General features: G+C 42.0%; 1 protein-coding gene across 1 annotated transcript; it reads left to right on the forward strand.

Annotated features, from left to right (window-relative positions):
- Positions 1–25: 25 nt before the first annotated feature.
- Positions 26–12472, forward strand: LOC117937650 (ras-related protein Rab-18). Its single transcript, XM_034861736.1, has 7 exons — positions 26–253; positions 2414–2469; positions 7325–7386; positions 7687–7759; positions 9334–9452; positions 9835–9901; positions 10610–12472. The coding sequence occupies exons 1-7, from the start codon at positions 186–188 to the stop codon at positions 10777–10779; spliced, it is 615 nt and encodes a 204-aa protein (XP_034717627.1). The 5' UTR covers positions 26–185; the 3' UTR covers positions 10780–12472.
- The last annotated feature ends 14362 nt before the right edge of the window (positions 12473–26834 follow it).

Genomic DNA, 26834 nt, shown 5'->3' on the forward strand with positions numbered 1-26834 from the left:
ACCTCATCATCAAGAACCAAGCGGAAGTGCCAAAAGTCTCACCGGATATTGTTGGAGTGAGGCTTCTTGCTGTAAAACTATCTTCTGCAAGCTGTAAACAAGAACGCAAGTTAGTTGGGAACGTCGTTTTATTTAGGCTGTTGTAGCTGGTTATTGAGGGTAACACGTCTCATTGTGCAAGGGAAATGGAAGACGATACACTAACGACGCTGAAAATATTGATAATAGGAGAAAGTGGTGTTGGGAAGTCCAGGTAAGTTGTAGCTAGTTATCTCTAAGGAAATTGATGGCGTGGCTCACTGCTAACGTGAGATAGCTAGCGTTAGCTTAGCAGCCAACCAAATAGTGTGAGATTTCAACGATAATGCGGAATTTTAAAATTACGTATTTAACTTGGCTTTGTCGCCCTCTTCTTTAATTAAAAAAAACCTCACTGACAGGCTATTAAAAGGTAAAATAAGGTTTGTGGTGAGCTGGCTGCCCAGCTAACCTTAGGTAGCTATCAGTAACGTTAGCTGTATGTGACATCATCTTTGTTCACATCTGGCACAGTTGCTTAAATATGTTGCAATCGAGAGCAACGGTGTATTTCAAGATTCTCCGTCACCAAGGTCATAGTATACAAGGTAGGTTTAATTCTTGAGCTCAAGAACCTTAGCCAAATCCAGTTGCCTTTGAATTTAACACTCGAGACCACCTTTCATTCGTGTCTTTGCGGCTAGAACGTCAACGTTACGTACTGTCATAGGCGGGCAGTTATCTACAGATTGTAACCCGAGTATAATATCACCGACATGTAATTAGTAATGAGTGATAACAGGTACTTTGGTTGAGGGTAATTGTGATGGCTGTGCATGACGCAGTCCCTGTTTCTACTCGTATTTACTGTATGTGTAGCGCTAGCTTCAACAAAAGTGGTTAACACATTAATATGAACACAAAAGCACATATGCTAACTACATAGAGTAGCTCAATAGAAGGACTAAAAGGCTGTTTAGCTTTTACCACCCAGTTGATATTGCCATTATGTGGTCATCAGAGGTCCTTGTTAGCAACCACAAATCAGCCTAATATCCAAAGCAGAGTTTTTACCAACATTAGTCTGGCAATTTAGGTTGTGTACGATGCCAACAGTGAGCTGGTCTCTAAGATTGTGGTCCAGACTGCACGAAAGAATCCTGAGCCATCAACCATCACATTACAAACTATGGTATCGCGTGCAGCATGCTTTCCATAGTCATCATAGCACGGTGCATAGGAAGCTGCCCAAAGCTTTATTTTAGGACAAGTGGACTGTGTACTATTCCATGCACTTGTCATCCCAGAATGTCAGCAGTAATGTGTCCACAGTGCTGGCAGCAATTGTCAGGTCTTTTTTGCCATTGTTATATTCAAACACTCGACTGTAATTTTAATATTGGTCTGTGCCTGTTTTAGTTGTACAGTCAAATGTATTTTTTATCTTTTTTTTTTGGAAGTGGTGCTAGTATTTTGCCTACTGCGATGGCACAGAAGATGGGCTGACTTAATGCCAACACCATAACATACACCTAGTTTTGCTTATATTTCCAAGAAACAGAAGAGTTTCTTGCCAGCTATACTGTACGCTGACTGCTAGTGCATCATTCAGGCCAAGAGCTTCCAAAATGCAATTTTGTATTATTATTAAATGGGCTTTTGCTTAATACAATAAACAAATTCAGACTATGATTAGTTTAAAATGTCATGATTTGGACTATCCTGAGCCAATTGCTCTATTGTTCGAGTAGGTACACTGACTGGACTGATTTTTAAATAGCATACAGATATTTAATTTGTTTTCCTGCAATCTGTAGAAGCCCTTAAATCATCAGGGAGATGTTTGCCTGGCAAGAAAAACACAAGTTTCATTTAACCTGAACAAATGACCTACGCAGAACACATTGCTAACTTGGCTGTCTCCAAGCATAGCTCATCGGCTGTGTGGACCTCAAACAATAAACACTCATTGCTCCAGCATCTCTCCTGATGGCCCAAGAGGAAAAATAAGAGAATTATGCTTGGTTCAAGGGAAAGGAGTGAGCTTTATCCCCATCATCTGTGCTGTGATTAAGGCCTTTGCACTTGATTAGTCATAGTTAAGAAATGAACCCTGTCCTCCTGACTGCAATCTAATGGTCATAGCATCTGGAGCGTGTACGCATATTGCAAGTGAAGGATAAAGTAATAAATAGAAAGAGATAGAGATACAGAATCCGATAAGTCTGGTGCCGCAGGACAGGTTATGTGAACAAAGCCAACGGAAACTCGATCCCAGACCAAAAGCCTGCTCAACCTGTGTGGAATAGAATTACTAAATAAAGCCATTCTGCCGTGTTTTTTCAATGATTCATGATGAGTCCCAATCTAATTATTTCCTCCTTCCTGTCAACAGCCTGCTCTTGAGATTCACAGATGACACATTTGACCCAGAGCAGGCAGCAACAATAGGTGAGTAACACATGAGCTTGGTTAGTGACATAGTAAAATAAAAGTAAGCTTTTGTTCTGCGGTAACTGCAAGACTATTAGGGCGGTAACAATACACCAAACCCAGGGTTTGGTTCGCATCACGATTTTTGACCAACAATTCGATACAAACCTCGGGCTCGTGGATCTGAGTGTCACGGTTTCGGTTTTATTTTGCATATCGTTACAGCCCTAAAGACTATCATCAGTAAGTCAATATGAGCCACACACTTAATTGCACACACGATTAGACCCAAGGGAGATAAGTACAAACAATGATATTAAAAATAGATGATTATGGGAGCAATTGTAAATGCACCCAGTAAGTAGAAATACATGTAAACCTTCACAGAGTAGCCAACTTATGTACACCTGTAAGTTCTAATGCCATCGAATGCAAAAGCTCAGCCAGAGTTCATCATTGAGGTTCTAGTTTGTAGGGGTGCTGGACTGCATAGAGCTGGGCAATATGGAAAACTTTAAAATTCAGTACAACTCTGTGGCAGAGGTGTACTTAATTCATTTGGGGGGGGGGGGGGGGGGGGGGGGGGGGGGGTGATGACGTGCTGCAAAGGGCTACTGGTTGGAATCGTTATCAGGCTACTTTTACCAAACCTAACCAACTGCTTTGGTTGCCTTAACATGTTCTGCAAGACAGGCGCTCTGGTCACTAATGATGCTAACATTCTTAGGATAGCGCACTTAAAAGTGTGCATAACGTTTTGTAAGAGAAGAACTGTTGTGTGAAGTTATGTTGCTGAATCGCATAGGTGTACCTAACAGAGCCCAACCGATATATCTACGGACAGATATGGATATTATTGTTGCTAGCATGCTACGGTTAGCCACCTCGTCTTGGCTAGTGACGTAGAAACAGCTCACCTGGAGACCGAAGGCAGAGGACATTCACAAACCGTTTCTCACTCAGAACAGCATGGATAGTTTTTTTTTCCAAGTTTGCATGCGTGTGGATCCCAGAAAAAAATATTTTTTTCATAATGTGGGCACTTTAATGAGGGGTTTGGGGAAAAGAATCCTGCAGCAGACCAGGCTATCCATCTCCTCCTGTGTAATTGTGAACCGTGAATTGTTGCACCAAGGACACACGTGCTATACTTTCAGGTGGCCTTCAGGCTGTAACTACCTTAATGGGTTTATGTTCATTACAGCATTCAACAACTTGAGATTTATAATCTGATTGATGCGTTTACATGGAGAATTTATTTTCCACCCTGACTGATGTGGTTTTGTGAGGCCGGCGTAGCTCACAATGCTGTCTTTGTTGAACCGACCAAAAGCACAGATTCCAATAGCGGTTGAAACATTTAAAACACTTTTGGTTTCTTTTTGAAGGCCAAGGCATGGCTCTCTGCAGTTTTACTTGGCCAGCTTGGAGTCTTTGCCAAACAGATGTCTTTATTGGAGTTAAGCCTCCTTTGAGTTTCCTCATTCAGACAGGAATCACCTTGAATCCAGCATCACTTGATCTCAAGTAATATTTTTACATCCTTGCCACCTAAAACTGTTCAACCGAGGAGTATTTCTCCCTGTGACAATAGCTTTCTCAGTACATCATGAAATTAGCATGCAGTGTACTGACCTAAAGTTATTAAACGGGCAAGAATAAATCACTGCAACACTGAGTCATCTTTCAGTCTTAATGAGGTCACAGATGATTGGCAGACAGGTGAGCATGCCTGCTGTCATGTGCTGTCACACTCATTGAGAAACTTATTGCCTAGTTACTTAATAGTACAGGCATTACAAAAGGTAAAAAAAGATGAAGTTGACTCGTCATGCTGCCTGCTGACATCCGGGTGTGTTGTGATGCTCTGCATATTTACAATTCAAGATAATAGCAGTTGAACATCCCTAACCTCATAAATCATATTTTTTGTAGAAGTGCTATTTCTACATGGCAAATAATTTACTAATAAGTATCATAGTAGAGTCATAGAAAACCAACAGTCAAGACATGCTCATTCTGTGTAATTGAATCTGTAATTGAACGGGTCATGTTCAAAATATTTGCGGTGTTGTGTTCAATTAGTGAGGTAATTGATTCTCTGAAGAAACAGGTTTTCAGTTAAGGCCCATATTTAAGGAAGGAAATAAGCAAATGTTGTGCATGCTGATTAAAGTACATTTTCCACTGAAATACTCATAATATACTGCAGAATGGGTCGTTCCAGACATTGCTCTGAGGAACAGCGGACTTTGATTAAAAAGTTGATGGGAGTGGAGAAAACGCATAATGAAGTGCAGTAAAGTATAAGCTGCTCAATCCAAAATAATTTCAAATACCTTGAAATGGCATCCAAAGCCTCAACGACGTGGGAAAAAACGGTCAACTACCATTCGAATGGATCGAAGAATATCAAAAATGGCAAAGGCTCAACCAATGATCAGCTCCTGCAAAATCAAAAAAGACTTCAAGTTACCTGTGAGCACTGTCACGATCAAAAGAAGGCCGTATGAAGCATAGCTATCGGCCTGAAACCCCCGCAAAGTCCCATTGCTGGACAAAAGAATTCAAACCACAGTACACTGTGAAGACCGTAAAGCATGGTGGTGCAAAAATCATGTACTATCATCATGTACTATCATCATACTGTGGTGTTGGGCCTATTTATCACATACCAGGGATCATGGATCAGTTTCAATTCAACAGAATAGTGGTCAGGTTGCCTTATGCAGAAGAGGAAATGCCTTTGAAATGGGTCTTTCAACAAAACAATGACCCAAAACACACCAGTAAGCGAGCAAAGTCTTGGTTCCAGATGAACAAGATTGATGTTATGGATTGGCCAGCCCAATCCCTGGACCTCAATCCCATAGAACACTTGTGGGGTGACATCATAAATGCTGTTTCTGAGGCAAAACCCAGGAATGCAGAGGAATTGTGGGATGTAGTCCTGGGCTGGAACACCTGTTCACAAGTTAGTCGACTCCATGCAACACCGATGTGAAGCACTTCTCAGACATAATGGTTATGCAACTAAATATTAGTGCAGTGGTTCAAAGTAAAGCAAACCCTTGAGACATGTTTTAGTTCATACAGTAAACGTTTGAGTTTGTAAAGAAAAATGCAAATACTGGTGTTTTTGTTGAACAGCTTAATATTCCTTTTATCTTCACTTTCTGTAAAGGTAGAACACAAACTTGACACATTTTGGCCATGTTTTGATTTGAAATTGAATGTTCAATGTTCCCAATGTATTGATATTATGGAATTAAAAATGATTCTAAAGATTTTGAGCATTATTCGCTTTTTTAAACTCACTGCTATCATTCTGAACACAACTGTATATCGTATGATGACAGGCTGTGTCTAGGTCCACCTAGGGCTGCACAGTTTGAGGAGAATAACGTCAAACATCCCCGCGTTTCTTTCGCAATATGTCGCAGCTTTTGCGCCAGTTAATATTGCGATGACGATAAAAATAACAATATATTGTGCAGCTATGTCCACCATGAACGTGCTGGCCCGCGGAGCTGAGTCCCGGCTAGACTGACAAACGTAGTGGCATCAGTTGACATTTACTTCATTTGTAAAGAAGTTTATTAACCTGTATTTTCTGCTTTCGGTCTGTTTTGCTGGAAACGGATATGATGTAGTCGCCGTCTGCGGTACCATATAAACAGAAAATATTTAGGTGAATAATTTTCTTCTTTTTTTTTTTTCACCCCTAACAAATGCTTGCTGCATTACTGTTTGTTCTCTGCAAGGCCTTTCTAAATTTGTACTGCACAAAAACCAGAGACACTGGCCTTTTTTTTTTTTTTTTTTATAGTATCAATTCATAACAAAAGTTATCTCGAGAAATTTTACAGATAGAGTAGCTCTCTGATTTGGGGGCGGTGAATAGTGGCAATAACAGTCACAATAAAATGAAATGATAATGAAAACAGTGACTTCAAATGGTAGTCGTAGTAATTCATGTCATAGCAGGGCGCTGCAGGGCGTAGCGGGGACGGAAGGGGAGATGTTTACCGGAAACTTCATGTTACTACATGTTATTGTTATTGTTATTGTACATGTTATTTTCATGTAAATGTCAGTTCCTTTGGGAACTGGCAGGATTTTGAGGGGTGAATCATGGTTCTCTGAGCCATTTCACAGTTGTTTGACATTAAACCAGCCAAATGTGGGTGAATTTTGCTATTTTGTAACACTGTCAATTTACCCGCTACCTGGACGCGTAACATTTGGTAAGCATGGGAACACAGTTGCTTGCAGGCCCGGACCTATCAGGGATCCGCACCAACCCCTATTAGATGCACACAAACACACACAATCACACACAGTGGATGCAGGAAAAACTGTAGCTGAGATATACAGGATGACCTAAATTGAGGAGAGCTACATTATTGTACACTAGGTGCAATGATAAGTTAAAATCAGTACTTTTATTTTTACTTACCACTGCAAAAGTACTTACTTTTAGTATGAATGTGTTTCCCAGCCCAGGATAGGAAATGATGCTTTATGCTGGATTATCAAGGCGGGCCCCCCCACTACAGCACGTGATGACGGCGCAATGTCCACGACTGAGCTACCATGAATAGGACATGATAGGATCATAGAGACAAAGCAATTCCTGTTTTCCACCATTTATGAGGCAAAACTATGACAGTGGCAGGTTGGAAAAAAAGTTAGCTTCAGGCCCTGGATGTGTGGTATGTGTACAATTTGAGAACACCATTGATAATTATAGTCTGTCACAGTGGTGTCATATTCTTGGTAGTAATATGCCGAACCTGTAAGTCACTGTATTGGGTCTGAAACAGGATGAGGTAATCATGACAGCACAAATGACTGGCTTTTCGTTGTCTAGGTGTGGACTTCAAAGTGAAGACCATAACTGTGGACGGTAACAAGGCAAAGCTGGCGATATGGGTAAGTGACAAACTCTTTTTACTTTCTTAAATGGTGCTCATCAAACCAAAATTTGTCTCTTGTCTGTCAGTCAGAGCAGAGAGGTTAACTACCCAAGTCCTCCGTGACTCCAGTCGGCCTCCAGTATTCTCTCAAGTGGCCAGAAGATGGCGCTTACGTTACACCATTTCTGTCTACATGCTCTGAGGGACACAGAAGAGTCAGCCTTGTTGTTTATGTCCATCTGCCCTGGTTTTCCTTCTGTTTGAGCCACCAGTGTGTGAGTGTGTCCAGCAGCGCTGAGCTGGTTTTGTTTTGCAGGACACTGCAGGACAGGAGCGCTTCCGGACCCTGACGCCTAGCTACTACCGTGGCGCCCAGGGAGTCATCCTGGGTAAGCTAAGCTGTTGACGCCATCGCTCAGGAGTGCGTGTGTGTGTGTGTACCCTCTTCACTTCAGAGTCAGGCCCCTTGTTGTAAAGAAAGTGATCGCTTTTCATCCTGTGACCCACGCACACGCTCCTGCCTCTCTCTGGTAGTTAGTTTACGCCCTTAAGTCAGGCTGCTCATATGGACATGCATGTACAGCATGCATATGACTACAGAAACACACACACACACACATACAGGAAATAAGATAAACCTCTTAAACAGACTTCCTCTGCTGCCTATGGTTTTTAACCACTCTAATGACATATAGAAAGACAAGGCTCCTTGCTATAGCACTGGGATTGTAAGAGCTCCCTTTGTGACACTTTCAGAAGTTTGCAGTCCCTTTGGTTTTATCATCCACATGTTTTTAGTTGGTGCTGTTTTATTTTGGTTATGTATTTATCTTAACTAGAACTAGCGCAGTGCTCATTTGTCAGACATCATCTGACAAAATCTGCAATACAACTCAACAAGCCCACTACGTGACACGCCCATAGGCTCACTGCTGCTCCTCAGTCAGAAGTGATAGAGAGAGGTGAAAGACAGACCCCAGAAAGACCTTGCGCGTGCCTGTTCACAACAGGCCGATTGCTTGGTTGTCAGTATTGCCACGTGGAGCGTTGTAGGGTGGCGTGACCGCTCGAAGCTCGAGAACCACTCATCTAGTGGTAAATGTTACAATTCGGAACAAAGCGCTCTCCAATTCACCCATAGACGTTCTCTGATGGTGGCGGAGCTGGCCTGCTCATCAAGAGCAACTTGGGCTTCAGTGCTCAACCTCTATGGCTCTGCCTCCTGAGCCCCGGCCTCAGTGACGTTTCACTCAACACTGCGCTCACTGCATGTGCAAAGTTGAGTGGATGTATGTATTATCTTTTATTGTGACTGTTATTGCCACTATTCACTACACCCCCAACATGCTGCGTGTGACCTGTTTTGCGCATAAGGGATCATTTGAAAGACACACGCACGCATACACACAGAGTCCTTGATTTATAGTTTGATTATTCACTCCTTTTTGCAAAATCTGTGGTAACTCAGGATTATTGCAAGTCGAGTGTTATCTTTTACTTAAGTCCCGGTAATAATAATAATATTAATATATTATCAGTAAGTACATTAACACATACAAGGAATCCTCTGCATTCATATCATACTAACCAATTATTAGCAGTAGGCAGCCATAGTCCTCTGCGCGGGGACCAACTCCAGTTGTTTTGAGAGTACCTACGCCAAAAGGCGATTGCAGGAGTTACCCAGCATGCATGTCTTTATGGTGGGAGGAAAGCCATGGTACGGGGGAGAACACGCAAACTCTACAGAAAGGGCCCCTAATGCACCTCTATCAGTACTGAAAACAGTCTTTACAGTTAATAGCATACAGTCTTTCTATTAGGTCACAACATATTATTAATGCAAGACCGTACCATGATTATGTTGATATGCAAAATAGTCCTGGTTGCGAAGAGGGAAATTGTGTGTGTGTCTGTTTTCTCATTCTTTCTGAACATGTCTTGTTCATTGGGTTTGGCACAGTGTATGATGTCACGCGACGGGAAACCTTTGCCAAGCTTGACATATGGCTCAATGAGCTGGAGACGTACTGTACAAGGAACGACCTCGTGAAAATGCTAGTGGGAAACAAGATCGATAGGGTGAGTGTGTCTGTGGTTCTGTTATGTGCAAAGAAATTCATAACTTAGAATGGACTTCATATTGATTTTCTGTATCTAGAGATAAAAAACACAACTCTTTATAAGACAAAACAAAAAAGTCATCTTACAGCCAGTTGACAAATGACAGAATTAAATGACCGTGGCAGACCCACTTTCATATTTTTGGCAGCTGGTCCTTCACCAGGATACCAGAATCCGTCAGTGGGGATAAATATGCCCACTAAGTAGAGCATTATGAATTTATTGTGTCCTGTTCTTCGTCTGTGAAAATGACTTTTCCTCTCTGCCCTGTGACGACCACAGTAGCTGACAGCTCCGCCCGGCGGGCCTCAAATAAGCCATTACCTCTCTTTTGTTTTAGGAAAACCACGAGCTAGACAGGGCCGAAGGGCTGAAGTTTGCACGAAAACATTCCATGCTTTTTATAGGTAAGTCAGGAGGGTTCCCTACTCCACCAGGACCTGCTGGGCATGTGTTACAGCACACTATTATTACACAGGGGAAACAACTTTCTAAAACACTTGCAGAGGAATGCTTGCCTACTTCTATTAATAATTATAACTGTAATTTCTATGAATAAACCGCTTCATATCTCATCTTGCATGGGCTCGGTTTTCCCTGTACTTTGCACTTCAAGTCCAACACCCAGTTTTTATCTTCATCAGGTTCTAAAATATGTCATTTAAAAAACGTTTGTTGAAATGAAAAGTTTTCTGTCCTTTCCCCCATACACATCCTAATATTTTAATTCAGACATGGCTTTTTAAATAAGATTGATTTCTTTATCGTCATGTTGTGTAGCGGGTGCTGACCATACCCCATAATAACCTACTAAGGTTCAATACTAGTGTCGAGGGGGTGACAGTTATTGTTGAGACATTTTCCACCCATCGACCCCCCCCCCACACTCCGGGAGACCAGCAGATGATGACATCAAGGTGCAGACATTACCAGCTGGTGTGTCTGTATCCCATCTTCTGTTCCTCCTCTGTTTGTCCACTTCATTTTTCCTAATTTCTTGGTTTTCCTCACTCCTTTTTGCCTCTCTCTCTCTCTCCTCTCCTCTGAATCTGCCCATCCCTTCACTCCCCATTCTTTCTTCCTTTTTTCCCCCCTCCTACACTCTGTTCTTCCAGAGGCGAGTGCGAAGACCAGAGACGGTGTTCAGTGTGCATTTGAGGAGCTGGTGGAGAAGATAATCCAGACGCCCGGTTTGTGGCAGAGTGAGAGCCACGGCCGAGGAGTCCAGCTCAGCGACGAAGACGCCGGTGGTGGAAGCTGCGGCGGCTACTGCTCCCTGGTCTAGGCAACGCACACTCACATAAGCATGTGTTCAAACATACACGTGAATACCACACACAGTGCCACACAAGCATACACACAAACACACTTGAAAGAACAAAGAACCAGACTTGCGCTGCCCTGAGCTGAGCTTCCTCATCAGACATGATCAGCTGTAAGGGTTGACCGGCCGTCCACACAGACATTTTTTTGCACACTTTCTAATACCAACGCTGTGCTCAAATGCAAATGCAACTCAGCCTTCCTCTTAATGGAATTTGAGTGAGTTTTTCTCTCTGTTTTGTTATGAGTTACAGTTTTTTTTGCAGTTCCGGGTCCTTGGTCCAAATATGAACCAGTCTCACTTCGTACATGTGATTTAAATTTAGCAGTGCAGTGAAATGAGTGCAAAAGTACAAACCAAAGGTCGGGGGAATATGGCTAATCGTCTGCAATATGAGAATGAGACATGGAAAACTGTTTTGACCAATGGTTCTCTTTTGTTGCCAGCATGCTTATTGTCCTCAGAGCACCTTGCCTCAGTACGCACATCTGTATCAATGCAGGGCCCACTTTTCTCCAGTGTGTCTCTTTCCTCTGCTCTGTCCTGTGCTTGGTCCTGATCCTGACCCCGGACTCTGTGGACTTTCTGCTGCTTATGGAGAAGCTTATCAAGCCATGTCATCTTGTATTCTATCTCACCGCTCCCAGTCAAAGGCTTGGATCATGTGTCTCTGTTTACCACACAACTGCCTCTTTTCTTCAAAATATAATAGAGTTACCAACTGTCTGGAATGACGTTTTACTACTTTTATTGACTTGGACTTCAAACTTGGTGTGTTTTGAAGAGTGCGTAAATCAAAGAGATTGGCACCAGCAGGCTTTCCACTGGGTGCCGAAGAAGAGGGAGCCTCTTAAAATTGCACGCCTTTGTTGTAACGAGTTGCTTTAATGGAGTGCGACCCACTGGCACTCCCTCACTCAGACAGATAATATCAGTAATAACACTAGCACTACCATGGGTTTTCATATAGATCCCTTTGATTGGACAGACACAAAGGAAAAGTGTTCGATATTGGACAGGGCAGTGAGTCAGAAGGGTGTTTCCACTGAGTTTGGAAAATCAAAGTAAAGCTGTGCACTCCACAATGCTGATGGATTTCCCAGTAGTCCCATCTCTGTATGTGTATCCGAGAAGCAGTTAAAACGTACTGTACCCCTGACCTCTGACCATGTTCCTAGTTTTCAAGAGCTAGTGTGTGTGTTCTAAAAAGAATTCTGGGAAATGTAGTTCTGAGTTTGTTCTTGTAAAAGTGATGGTGAAAACGACATGGAATCAAGCATGTGTTATCACAGATGGAATATTTCTTTTTTTAAATCTCTTTTTAATTGCATGGGAAACTCTGCGTGCCATTTATTTGTTTGTTTGTCCAGTGAATGGCCTTCAGAGGCTATTTACTATAACACTAATTCATATTTAGCATACCATTTGAATTGAATGGTATAGTTAAACAAAAAGGAAGTAGGCGTTGAGTTATTTAACTGGTATAGCTGTCTTTTTCTGTCTTCAGAAATATGTTGAAACCTGTATAACTTGTATATTGTTTATTTTAGGAATTTGGTGGGAGAATTCCTTAAAGAGTTGTAAAGCTGAATGTATACATATTTCACAACCCGCCCTATGTATTGAACTAAATAAAAATCTTTTTTTAAGTGAAGTCATGTTGTTTTTTTGCTATTCCAAGCTGTAACTCAAAGAGCCAGAATGTATAATGGTGAAGATGAAGTCTTTTTTTAGGAAGCGATCTAATGTCCAAGTCTTCAGCAGAGATGATCAATAACTTTGCTGTCACGGTTGCCATGTTGGAAATGTCGCTGTTGGGTGATGGGTTTTTCACTTTGCCCCCTTCACATTCCTCTGTCCTCAGAATAAAGACTTGTGTTTAAACAGTGTCCGAAGAATCTTCAGAGCCCAGACGTGTGATCTGTCTAAATCATCTTTTTGGCAGACTTCTCAGGAAACACCACCACAGCCATAACTCACTCTACCAGTGCTTTAACTGGGATGTGCATAATTCCTGAGTGATTATGAAAGGGTCGGGGCTGGCAGCGAGAGCGAGGACTCTTCCTTGTAGCATATCCTTCGTGTCCTGCCACAGTCCAAGCAGCCGTCTGGAAATATGTCTCAGTCAAACGACAACGGAGGCATACAGCGTGATAATGCCTTCATGTGGTCCAACCATGTGCTGAGCTGTAGCGCTGCTGTTTCCCCATGACTACACTGGAAAAACATCAGCTACTTAATGGGCTGAGCTGACAGATTCTATGTTTTCCGAGAACAATCTGCAAAGTTGGATGATTCACATTTGTTTAACAGCCGCGTCATGTGAACCAGGGCATTGTATAGAGCCTCCTAAAATACTCTTTCGCTGGACAATGCTTCATTTTTGGTGCCCTGGAAATGTTAAAAGTGTAATTTATTGCAGAATTGGTTCTTCAGTAGGCTGCAACTAGGTCATTTGTGTCCGCTTCTAATTGTTTGATTTCTGCCAGTCCCAAACTTTTAATTTACAATCACATGAAACATAAAGTAATTTCCTCAATCAATTGATTGATTAAATAATATACCAGTTATCCAAAATGTTGAAGATACTGCACATTTTTTGTTAAAGCCATAGTAGTTTATGTCTCCCCCATGAGGAAATCTAAGAAATGACAATTCTGTCTGTGAATCGACATAATACAAGCCTTCTGTGAACGCTTCACCCCCACCCCTTCCCCACCCAGATGCTAGTGGCCAAGGACGGCATGGTGGACTCAGTCTTCATTAGCTTTGTAGCAACTCATTTGGCATGGCTTAATTGTAACGGCCGATCATTATTATTAAAAGGTTACGCACTTCAGCTTTAAACAATTAATTACCTACTCCATTACCTGCTTATGACATGCCATTTCACAAAGCTCAAATCATCTCAAACTGGTTTCTTGAACATGACTTTATAAATTCACTGTACTCAAATAGCCTCTACAGTCACCTGACCTCAATCCAAAAATTGCGTTTCATGTTGTTTTTTTGCTGTCCAGATTTCTAAATTGTATCTGGATAAGCCAAAAAACTGATTTGGATTTGCCGCCTGAGCAAGGCTTTAGACTAACCCTGGCTGCACAACAACAATAAACTGCAAGGAACTAAACTAACAGTAACTAAACACTCTTTTGCACATCCAGACCTACATGCCAAACCCGTCGGCCCCACCTCAAAAGCCTCGGAGCAGCTCTGCAGGGGCAGCATGATGGACTGCATTTTGCTTGCTGTCCGTGTCTGAGCATTCAGCCAGGCGCTAAGCTAACAGAGCAGATCTGGCTCTCATTAACACAGTCTTGTCTGCCTGCTCCTCCTCTGCCTGTCGCAGCAGCGGGCCGTATGGATTAACGCTCTGACGAGCCCCTCAGGAGAGCAGTCAGGCTGTCATGTGTAAAAATGTTACGAGACGTCGGGCATCGTTTCATAAGGTGTTGGGTTCCCAGACGTCACTCACTTTGTCATGCTCATAGCCGCTTTGCTATCAGGTAATTGTTTTGCCATGCTGGCTTAGAAAAAGCAAATAAGAGAGTGAGAGAATGATTGGAAAGATCATCCTCTTCCACAACCACCTGAATTGTATATTGTCGTGAGGAACTGATATGTTCCCCATAAGGTCAGCGCTGTGATAATGAGAATGTGATCGGTGTAGGTGACACTGAGGTACAGCAGGCCTTCTCAGAGTTCACTTTAGCAGAGTTCTTGGGCCCTCAGCTCATTGGGTTGAACCTTTACCAACATGATCAAACCTCTCTTTCCTTTCTCTCCGGACAACTTTCCTTGTTCTGGGCAAAAGAACTCCGAGGCATCTGTTGGTCTGCAGGCTTTCACTGTTTACGTTCTGAGGTGAGGTAGAGGAAAAAGCCCCCTTTGCTCCTGGTTTTCCTTCCTCTAAAGTCAGCCAAAGCCAACCTCTGGCCTCTCTTAGGTTACCCTCTGAGCACCACAAGACTGTGAAGTAACGACCGACATGCCCACAACTGATGGCTCTGTCACTACAGGTGGAAACATTGATTATGTGAACCTCAAGTTTATAATTGTTGCACCCATTTCCATTTAGACCCTTGGACATTTCATCAGACATCAGGAGGACTCTGATCCGTTTTGAGCTGTGTGACCTGCGGGAGGCCTTGAACCTTCTTGTGTGGGCCTAGCTGATAAAAAATATTTTTATATTGAATAATAGTTGAACGAAGGAGACTACCTGAAAGGTCATGGTCTTACATTTACAGAGTAAAAACATCTTAGGGAGGAAGTCCTATCAGGAATTCCAATGGATTCTGTCAACACATGGGCTTACCTATATCCTCAGAAGCAGAGGGCCTGTATGTGTACCCATCAATCACACCAGACCCCCATAACTTAATAAGAACAGGCCTCGGGTAAGCAGGAAATCTCCATCCTTGTTTGGTGTGAAACTCTGGCCTCCGATCCATGTAAGTCAATTCAGCTAGTAATAGAGCTGAAATTGAGTTTCCTCATATTTGATACTCCATCCATCCATCTTCGTCCACTTATCCGGTGTCGGGTCACGGGGGCAGCAACTCTGTCAATCTAATTTGGACCTAAATGATTGCATTGTAACCCACTCTTGTTATTTTCCAAAACACAGTGCCCTATGTACAGGCCCTAAAGAAAGCAGGAGACAGGGACTCCTCACCCTAGAAGAGAAAACGTCTCTCACTGTGGGGGATTGCTTTCATCTTGGCCTCAGGCTACTGTAGCAATAAGCACAAGGGCCGCAAACAGACCGTCAGCTGGGCCACTGCTGCCCTGTCGGAAACAAAATAGAAGGACGAGTCACTTCACTCATCATCCCACCACCCATAATTCCCCTTGTTCACTGTGCCCCCATCCCGTGTGGCCGCCTCTCCTTCTCCGATTCCGCGGCCCTGTCGTCATTCCGTGTGTCAGGACGCCCGGCCGGATCTCACTCATGCTACCGCTACAACATGGAAGCAAACACCCATGTACTCAGGCCGTCGGCTTCTATAATAAACTAATCACTTTGTATCAACATGGAATGGGTGTAAGCTTTCCACATGCCTCAAACACTTCCATGGACTAGACACATGCTTCTACTGCAGTGCTGTGCTCACAGGGAAAGAAAATCCATATTAATAAACTCCTTTTTGGGTGAGATGATTGGCATGTATAGAAACAAATTCATTATTTTGTATAAATAATCGGGCCCCAGTGTTGTAATTGCACTGCTTATTTTTCTTTGCCACGCTGATCTCAATTTTGGGGTTGGACCAGGGAATGTGTTGTAAACCACCAAGTCTAAAGACCCCAATTTCACTGACTTTGAAGAGACAAGGAGGTCTGGAAGGCCCTGGAAGATCTGCTGTTTTTTTCCACCAAGCCAGACCTCAGCCTTTAGTTTAGGGATAGAGGATTACCTTTTTGGCACTTTCTTTAGCTCTTGCAGGGTCTTGCAGCTTGAGGCCTTAACCTTATTACACGTCCACATCACTGTGTTTTTTTTCCTGACCATTTGCAGTCCTCGGATGTAACCCGAGTTTAGGTTTATTACTGCAAACCACAGGAAACTCTGGCTCTTTGACTGTATAGTGGACAATTGAATTTGAAAACACAAAGCCAACCTCTACCTCTCCCACTCTCTCAACAGCACGCTAAAGTCAAATAAATCTCTCTCCAAGGAAATCATACCCAGGTCACACAAACACGAGACACTTCACATGTGCGTGGGTTTCATTTAATTCAGACTGTGTATCCACTATCCGTTTTGTTGCAGGATTCCCTTTCAATCAGATTATGTGGAATAACAGAGGCGTGACAAGTGTTTTGTAATGCAAGAGTCATTTAGTGGGGTTCAAGCACAGGTACTTCTGTCTGTCTAATGGCCTAAAGAGGACGTTGTTTGATCTCTACGTACTCAAAGCTACTTTAAGATCAAGAAATAAGGAAGCATGACTTCAGGTGGAGATTTGTTGTCCTTGTCAGCATAGCCCAAAGTGCAAGGCCGTTCAGCTTTGTTGCTTTGGAACAGATGAGAAATGGCAAAATCACAAAGAAGCTACAAATCTGGGCTGACTGATGAACGAATCAGAATGACAAAGATCAAAATGGAGCCTTTACACAGGCATTTCAATCATGATACAATTTTTTTTATCCTTTACATAATGCTGCAGCTCAATGCTCAGCCCTACAAAGACATATGTATGAGAAGCCACCTAGGCCAAAATACATTAATTCACATAGCACTTGCACTTGCACATACATGCAAACTTGAATTGTACATTCAAACATACCAGTAGTGAGCACTTGCACATACAGCAATGTAATGCGTGTATATATATAGACATGCAGGGGATAGTATAAACAGAGCTCCTACACCTCCACGGTGTCCACAGCAGTACATTAACGCACCATCCAGAAGCATTTAGAAGGACTTGTTAAGCTGCTATTACTTGTATACTCCATCATAGTCTTCCTCCACAGCGCTGCGGAGGAAGGTGTGGCTAGTCCACACTGCATTCCGGAATGGGAGAATAACGTGCTCTGGTTTATAGGGATTTCTTTAAACCAATTACAATCAATTAGAGAGTTAATACTTTACAAAATAAAGTGCAGACAGGTCAACTAAATGCCTGTTTAAAAAGATGGGTCTTCGACTGATTTTACAGGGCCAATGTTGTTCTTGGAATTTAGATAAGAACGTTTTTTGATTGTTTTTTGTTTGTTTCAGAGATAGATTTGGTAGGAAGCTGATGCCTTCATGCTTCAGGCTTGCTAACCAGATGTGAACGCATGTGGGCATTCCTTTATGCCCGCCTGCATGCGATGTCTTTGTGACTGTGTCTGTGTGTGAAAGTAGTGGGGTGTGATGGTATCTACAGTTATGGGGCAGCTATTTTGTCTACACCTCACGCCCTCTAGTTGCCGCATGGCTCGTGTTATTACCCTGCTGTGCTCCAGCTTGTCTTAACACCGAGCAGCACAGTCTATAGAGCTTTCTCTTGCTTTGCATCAGCTTTCACAAACGCTGTGCCCAGAGTGGGCTTGTAATAAAAGACCAACCCCCACCTCCACCCCATTGCTGCCTTGTGCCCTCCTGAGGCTCTGGACAGATATTGTAACGTGGGTGTAGCATGATTCTGCATCCACACATTTCAGACCTTGGCTTCTCTTGCTCACAGGGTCCGGCGCGGCTCCTAAATTCACTTATGGTGCTGGAAGCCGGGGCTCGGGCTCCCAGCAGAAAGCAGTGCTACGCTCAAATATTTACATCCGTCCAATCAAGCAGCAGACGGTAGCACATATATATTTCAGTGAGGTCGTAAGCTGTCATCCATTACCGCCTCCACTGTGTGGCGATCAAGGTCTAGATCCGTTCTCCAGAATGGACCTGATTTAAAGGTGAAGACTATTGAGGATGTTCCTCTGCTGCAACGTTAAAGGTCTCATGACATGGTGCTCTTTGGATGCTTTTATATAGACCTTAGTGGTCCCCTAATACTGTATCTGAAGTCTCTTTTATATAGACCTTAGTGGTCCACTAATACTGTATCTGAAGTCTCTTTTATTTAGACCCTAGTGGTCCCCTATGAACCCGATGTGTCTTTTATATAGACCTTAGTGATCCCCTAATACTGTATCTGAAGTCTCTTTTATATAGACCTTAGTGGTCCCCTAATAATGTATCCGAAGTCTCTTTCCCAAAATTCAGCCTTGGTGCAGAATTCCAGCCACGAGAGCCAGTCCCACAATGAGCTTTCCTTAGTATGTGCCATTTCTGAGTCTGTAGCTTTTAACACCCCTTATGACCTCATAAGGGGCAAGACTCCAGATCGGCCCATCTTAGCTTTCATTTTCTCAAAGACAGAGCAGGATAACCAGAGCTTGGTCTACACTCATTACCATTTTTAGCCCCTGGGTGACCAGAAACAGGATGGGGAAACGCACATCAATGTTAAAAAACCTCATAAAGGGAAATTTTCATAACACCGCTAGAGTTCCTGCTGTGCTTTAAAATGGAGAACTATGTTTTATTACTTTCTAATTTCTGTAGTTTCTGTAGAATATATATGAAGCTACAACCAGTTACTAGTTAGCTTAGCTCAGCATAAAGATGGCTTTTGTCTAAAGGTTACACAGTTCGCACAATCTATTATGCTAAGCTACGCTAACCGGCTGCTGAAGGAGTAGTCTTATACTGTATCTTTTTGAGTATATATCACGTGTCTGTACTTTACTTTGTTATTTACATTTCTGGAAACTTTTACTTTTACCCCACTACATTTCCCCTAAGCATCTTCGTTACTCATTACTTGCAAGAAATGTTTTCCTACGTTGGAGTGAAAGATTCTTTCTCACAACAAAATCTGTTTTCCTATTTGTTGATGTCAGACTTTGAATTTGATGTTTAAGAAGGTGTGGAAACCCTAGATATTATGCTTCATTACAAGGAAGCCACAAAAAAGTTCATAATCAAAGTTTTTTTTTTTACTTTTACTTATTGTATATAGTTAAGTACATTTAATTTCATAAACTTACTTTTCATACTTAAGTACAGTAAATATCCCATACTTTTTCCTCAAGTTATATTCTAATAGGTAACGCTACCTTATAACATATTCATTTTCTGGTTCAAAAAATTGGTACAAGTCCGTTAAATCAGATATCTGATGCAAAAGCAGATTTTGCAATTTGGCCTGAATCGGAAAGTCACACTTACACAGAGTGGTAAAATAAGAAGATGGCACATGTAGTAATACTTGGTGTACTCCCTCTCATGTACTGAAACACATTTTTGTTTCAGTACATGAGTTCTGACAGAACTGATTGGTCTCCTTAACTACAAACCAAATGGGCCATTAGGGCCAAATGGGCTTTCTTTCAGTTGCTATGTCTGGTCTCCATACTAACTCTGGCTCAGCCAAGCTCCCGCGGGTGCAAAAATTATGACAGGTGAATAGTGGAATATTTTCTCTCTTTCATGGCAACACTGAAGTTGCACGTGATCTGCTACCACTGGAACAAAACACAACTCACATTTGAGGGAGAAATCCGACCAATGGACACTTTGGGCTTGCTGTCTCTGTGTGTCCCCTGATTTGCAGAATACCGTCTAACAGCCCTGAAAAGGAGCCCACAATGGTCACAGCCAGGCGACTCTGAATAAAAAGGATACTGTACGTGACCATATATGTCCTCACAGCCATCAGCTCCCAAAAATGGTATAAGTGTGATGATTGAACTTAGAGGAAGAATTCAGAATGTTGCACAGTGTGTGCTCTGTAGTCATTGAGAGGACCATATTTTCCGAAGGCCTCGGGAGGTCTTGTGCGGTCCTTGCCAAATGGTGCTGAAGTCACGCAGTGGGCTATAAAGCACTACTGTACACATTGCTGAGGGTCTCCTCCATGGCAGATGAACCAAGGCTGGCAATGAGGCTGCTGTGTCTTAAACAAGAGGAAGCATCGCAGAAGGGTCCACTCTTAAAAAAATTGGACTTGGTCTTGGAATCAAAGTGTGTGGTTTGGCCAGTGAGTGTCAGATACGTCCAGGAGTTGAGAGGACCTGATTAAATTGTCTATATAAGGTTGCTACCAAAACATCCAATAAAAAAGAAACTCCAGAAATCCAGAAACCTCAACAGGCTGAAGTCTGTGTAATGCCATTGTCATTGGTTCCTTCTGCTTGGTTCTCTATCCCATTAAAACCTAAATAATGTCTGTTATGATAAAAAATATAATTATATAAGTTAGTTTAGTTTAGTATAGGATCCCCATTAGATGTGCCCTTAAACACAGCTACTCTTCCTGGGGTCCACATTTAAAAATCTATATCATACATTACAGTCCACATAACTCCATACATATATGAACATACATGAAACCTTACTCAACATCTAAAGCGTACTGTACATTTAACATTACAGTCACTCAACACATTTAAAACATACATAAAATATGTATATATGTAGGACAGGCCAAAGGTTTGGACACACCTTCTCATTCAATGTTTTTTCTTTATTTTCATGACTATTTCCATTGTAGATTATGACTGAAGGCATCAAAACTATGAATGAAGACATGTGGATTATGTACTTAACAAAATAACAGAAAAAAAGTTGAAAACAAGTCTTATATTCTGTTTTCTGCCTGTACTGTATATACGTATATATATATTTCCATTGTATTTTTCTGATGTATTTCTTCACACGAAAGTTACAACGCATCTGTACCTGTTAAAATGACAATAAATATCTGATATATTATGGTCCAACTAGCTATCTTTTCTTACTTTTTGTGCTGTTGACTAGTTTATTCCACACCAATGCATCATATTTTATTTAGTGATCATATATTTAGTGTGTAAAATACTAATTCACATTGTAGCTAGTGACCGTCAGATAAGTGTGGTGGTGTAAAACGTACAATATTCCCACTCTCAAATATATTGGTAGAAGTAAAGTGACATAACAAAATGATAGTTTTCATAAGTAGAATACTGGAGTAAATGTATCCTTCTGGAAAAAAACTATACTAGTAAAGCTGCCCTGCCATGATTTGACATTATTTTAGATAATTATTTAATCTGGAGAGGGGGGGTTTGGTGTACATACAATAAAACATGCATCAAAAATATACTTTATGTTTCTTCACCTTGTGTATTCATCACCAAATCAGAAAGGTCACAAAAAGGGTTTGACAGTAAACGCACCATCAGCATTAAACACTAACAGCTGGGGATCAATACCAGCTGCTTTCCATTATGGTTTACACACTGTGAAAACACAACACCATTCTGATTACACATGGCTTAAAATTGGGACTAATAGTTCACTCCAGCAGAATTTAAAACTGAGGAAATTTGGTAATTTGTCAAATTACAGCCAGTTAGTAAAAATAAATACGCTACAAGAAGGCAGCATAAATAAAGATGAGATGGTCCAATCATATTTCTAAAGTGGGATATTTTAGTAGAGGCATAAATTGAGGCAAATAATCTCTCCTCCCAATATTACTGTTAGCTGTAATGTATGTGAAGAAGTGTTTGATGCAGCAGGGAGTCAAACCAACCCTCCTGAGTTATCTTTACCCAACAGCCCCATACCCGCACTCTCTGGACAGGATTAGATGTCTGATAAATGTCCACCCGCTAAAACAAAATGGTTGCAGTGAGTAAAGTCGTAACCCGACTTCATCAAACTGCGAATTACCCGTGACGAGATCGTGAATCCAGACAGCACCACTCCACGATTTTACGCCTAACATGTGTCTATATTTATCTGATGGGGGAGAGGGGGGAAAAAAACTGAAGAGTTCCATAACTAACATCTGGAGGAATGGGCTCCTGCATTGGCCGAGTGTGCCCGTTCGATTCCAGATTTATGGTTACATTACAGTTTTGGCTCTGGCTGGATGCAATGTGAGGCCTATTTATTTGCCGGCCTTAAAAACTGGCTGCCACACTCATGCCATGCTGCCTGCCAGGTCTGCAGCCACTCACTCTTTCTCTATGTTTCTCTCCCTCCGCCTTCCCGTATGTTTTAACATCACAATATGCTCTTATAAAATGGTTAAACAATATGTGTGTGTGCATCTGTGTTTAATACCACTCTGACTGTCCTGTAATGCCATCCTTTTAAAATATGTCCTGGGAGTTTCACTAGGTTTGGACACCTGGAACTTGTGTGGGATTTTTCCATATCTCTATGAAGGAGAATAGACCCACCACCCCTTCGTTTTCACACACACATACACTACACACACACACACACACACACACACACACACACGACACAGGCAGACATGCGATTGAATCCCACTCGGTCCGTCACAATGTATCTTTGTGTTTCCAAACACAAAGTGTTAACGTGAGAGGACCTTACAGTCTCTCTCCAGGCCTCGCTCGCTGCCAAACCGCATTCCTCCGGCAGCTGCCATTTCTTACATCTGCTGCATTGACGTGGTTTCACTTGACTGTAGTGAGGAATTTATTTAGCTTTTCTGTGATGAAATATTACACAGAGACACCAGGCCCTGCTCTCCTCTACGTCTTATTTGTGACCCCCCGGCTGTCATTATGTTATGAGCGCTTGTGGCTTCTGTTTTACTCTGCTGTCTGCCCACTGCTGCTGCTGCTCCTGCAGCTACAACTCATGACAGCTGGTGGAAATACTCTCTGCCCTCATAACACTCCCAGCAGCGTCCTGGTGTGGACATTGGCTTCAAAGTACTGTGTAAAAGCAGATTGATCAGAGAGACCCCAAACATGTAACCAGCCCACTTTAACCCCCAACATGAGTATTTATAGGTGGATAAGTTGAGTAAGATTTAGTTATACAGCAGTTTTTAATAAAATATTAAGACACACATTGCTTTAAAACTAAGATAATTACACAAAACTAAACATGCAGGATAGATACAGGCACAAGAACAACAAAACCAACAGATTGAACATAAGTCAAAGCTGCACTTATTTATATCTAAATACAAATACACTAAATTTACTGTGAAAGTAGTTCAGGGCTGCAGGGGTGAGAAAATCAGCCCTGGACTTTTAAGACCCAGACTAGCGCACCACTCGTCCCTGCACTCCCCTTCAAAACATGTACACACCGGGCCTTAGTCTTGCTCAAAGTCTGGCTACCCCACACAGCAATCTGGGATGGGAGAAAGAAATGCTCTGGTTTATTGGCATATCTTTAAACCAATCACAATTGTCTTGGGCAGTGCTAAGCTCCGCACGGAGCCACGGCCGTTCCTAGCTTTTGGTGGGCCCTGTGCAAGATGCTGTTTGTGAAGATGCATCCATCTGTTACACTTTGGGAGGAAAAACTCCCTCGCAAATCAATATTCTTCTCCCAGAGCCGGCGCGGACAAGTCTCCCAGAGCCGGCACGGACCGGTCTCCCAGAGCCGGCACGGACAAGTCTCCCAGAGCCGGCACGGACCGGTCTCCCAGAGCCGACATGGACCGGTCTCCCAGAGCCAGCATGGACCAAATCTTACTTAACTGAATTCTGCATCTCAAGTTGACCCATACAACAGAAAATGATGATTAAAAAAAACAATGAAGCTCCTCTACGTCTGTATGCAACATATGCCACAAACAGGTTTGTTTTAAAATGTTAAAATAAAACTTGCTACTTGCTTCACATAAAGACAGGTAATTAAATTCTCCCTAATATATTGAAGCTGAATGAGTTGAACTGTTGTTGCGTTACTGCTTGCTCTGGAGGGAACAACTAGAACTGTTGGGTCCTTGTAAATTATGGAGTGTGGTCTAGACCTCCTCTATCTGTAAAGTGTTTCGAGATAACTCTTGTTAGGATTTGATACTATAAATGAAATGGAATGGAATTGAATTGAATTGAATTGAACTTGCAGCTTGCTGGCCCCCTAGTGGTTACAGGGGCCCAATTCATCCACATAGTCCGCCTATTGGAAGAAACAGCTCTGCACAGAGCCACCGTGCCGCTGCAAAATAGTCTTGGGAAAGAATTTGTTTTGGTGGAACGTGTACGTTCAAAGGTTGTTTCAGTTGTGTGAGAGAATACTCCAATTGGACAGATAGTCTAGCTAGCTGTCTCAATTTAACATGCAGAGAAAGGATGTGAATGGCCAGTGTTCACATGAAAGGGCCAACTATATTGTCTCTCTATGAGCCGATCAAAAAATGATGCACATGGAGCCCACACAAACAGACTGGCCCCCTGGAATATCTCCCGGTAATCCCGATTCTCCGATCCATGCCCGTTCCCCTCAGTCCTAAGGAGTGCATTAGCTTCTTTAAGCTCATTGTTTTGATTTTGTGGACCACAGCTTTCAAATTTTGCTTAAGTCTCACCGATCTCGTCAGTTTATTTTTGCATATATTTCCCAGGAGTTGGTGGAGACCAAAACAAAGCTAAAATTAAACTAAATACTGGATTTTACATCATCAAGTGGCTAGGAATGTACAGTAACTCCAAACAAATCCTTATGTTGCTCCCTATCTGCTGGGTGTGTAAATAGCCAGCCATTTGCTAACACATTAGCCATATAAACTGATATGATATAATAGAACAGAGATAGGCCCTTGTGCCACACATATCCAGTGTCTCAATTGCGTAATACAGGACCATTCTGATGTAGGATTTTAAAATGAAAAGCGTAAATGTCTACTTAACGCTGTAATTTAATTCTTTTTCAGGTTGTTAATTATCCTTTACAGCAGTGATGCTCAAGAGGGCCATTTTCTTAATAACCAAAAAACCTAGTGCATCTTTGATAGAAATGAAGCATGTATTACTAGTAATCGTTTACATGTGCTCAAAGGGTTTTAATGGTTAAAAAGTGTATGAAAAACAATGACACATGTGCTTATATGCGTATGCAAGTAGGTACACAATCAAGATACATCAGATCCAGTTGAAAAATGCAAAAAAGCTAGCAAGTGGACCTTGAGTTGAGATTTTTTGTCACAATAACTAAATGATCTTCCATGCTCAAGTACTATGTAAGTAATGGTATAAAGCAATGATTGCCTGTTATTGCCACTTATAAATACTCCATGGGAAGGTTAACGTAAGACGCATTTCTTATGTAGAAATACAAGAATTGGGCCTGTGAACAGAGAGGGATGACACAGCCACCTCAATGAGGCACTGTCTGCGCAAATTGCACTCTTTTCAAGATGCCATTTTCCTTAACAACCCAATCCGTCAGGCTAAAAACCAACATTTCAGTGCCTGGTTGAGGGCAAACCCAACACGGAATGGGCAGTTCTATCTGCTTCGGAGGATGAACTTACGAGGACAAAGTGGCTCTGCTGGTGACACCACAGAATGCAAAAACAACAATCATGCAATCATGGCATATGGTGCTGCCATGAGGGTTATTTTGGACATATGCTGCCTCAACTGCTGGCAACACCCAAAGTTAATTCACAGGAACTGAAAAAAGACTGCAATGAGAGGTTTCCTTTAATGCAGAAAAAAACAATATCTTTTGGGACTAATATGATTGAAACGTTATGAACACGATGCCTTCTAGAACAGTTGAAACTCAGTTTCCCAATACCTTGACCGTTAGTTCCCGAGCACTCTGACTTACAGCAACATTTTCTTGCCAATTTTTTGCATGCAATGATTTTCAATAAAAGTTTTGGAGAAAAAATATATGATGCTTTATTGCCGCACAATATTAACTTTCTTTGTCATAGTACTTGTGAAAAAGCAAATTACACAAAGTACACAAAAACGTTCCTTTAGTAGAATTTATAGAACATGTGTTTGTATGACTTTGTAAAGGACTTTAAAAAGAAACAAAACAACTTCACATTATTTTTTCATCACTTTTGTTCTTCATTGAAGAAGTAAAGACGGTCAGAAATTATAAGGAATGAGGGAGAGCACAATGACATGCAACCATGTGTCTTAACCACTCAGCCACCAGCCACCTTTGATTAAATATTCTTAACTCAAGATCCACTTACTTTGCAATTTGAGAGCTTTAACCAGCTCTACCATGTCAGCTGTAACAAAGGTTCTCAAAGGGCTTCCACTGAGAAAACCATGAGATGTGGTTGAAACCTAATTGCTCCTTGAGCTGTAATTATTTTGTCATTCAGTCACACTCAAAATATATCTTTGTAACATAATATTTTTATTTTTATCCTTTTAATCATCTTGTGACCTCTCAGATTTGACCCCCAAATTGAAAAATCACCACCTGGCTTAAACCAACAGCAGTGTGTCAGGGTGTGGCAAATTGAACACTTTGGCCAACCATGGTTTGGTTGCCTACTGTTCAGAAGGTTGGTGGTTTGATCCCTGGCCATGCAGTCCCATGTTGAAGTGTCCTTGGGCCCGACACTGAACCCTGAGTTTCCCCAAGATGCTTCAACACTGGTGTGTAAATGTGTGTGACTGTTTATCTGATGTGCAGGTGGCACCTTGCAGGTGCCGGTCTTGTCACGCACACTCACAAAAGCTCTCTCTAATGGTTGTCTATCAACATCCGTGTCCAATGACCGATTTCT

This window comes from Etheostoma cragini, chromosome 22 (genome assembly GCF_013103735.1).
Source record: "Etheostoma cragini isolate CJK2018 chromosome 22, CSU_Ecrag_1.0, whole genome shotgun sequence".
Lineage (NCBI taxonomy): Eukaryota > Metazoa > Chordata > Actinopteri > Perciformes > Percidae > Etheostoma > Etheostoma cragini.

Coding starts and splice junctions, on each gene's coding strand:
- LOC117937650 (XM_034861736.1), top strand. CDS start 186: ATGGAAGACGATACACTAACGACGCTGAAAATATTGATAATAGGAGAA. Junction 9,453..9,834: donor TGGGAAACAAGATCGATAGG/GTGAGTGTGTCT, acceptor CTTTTGTTTTAG/GAAAACCACGAGCTAGACAG. Junction 9,902..10,609: donor ACATTCCATGCTTTTTATAG/GTAAGTCAGGAG, acceptor CTGTTCTTCCAG/AGGCGAGTGCGAAGACCAGA.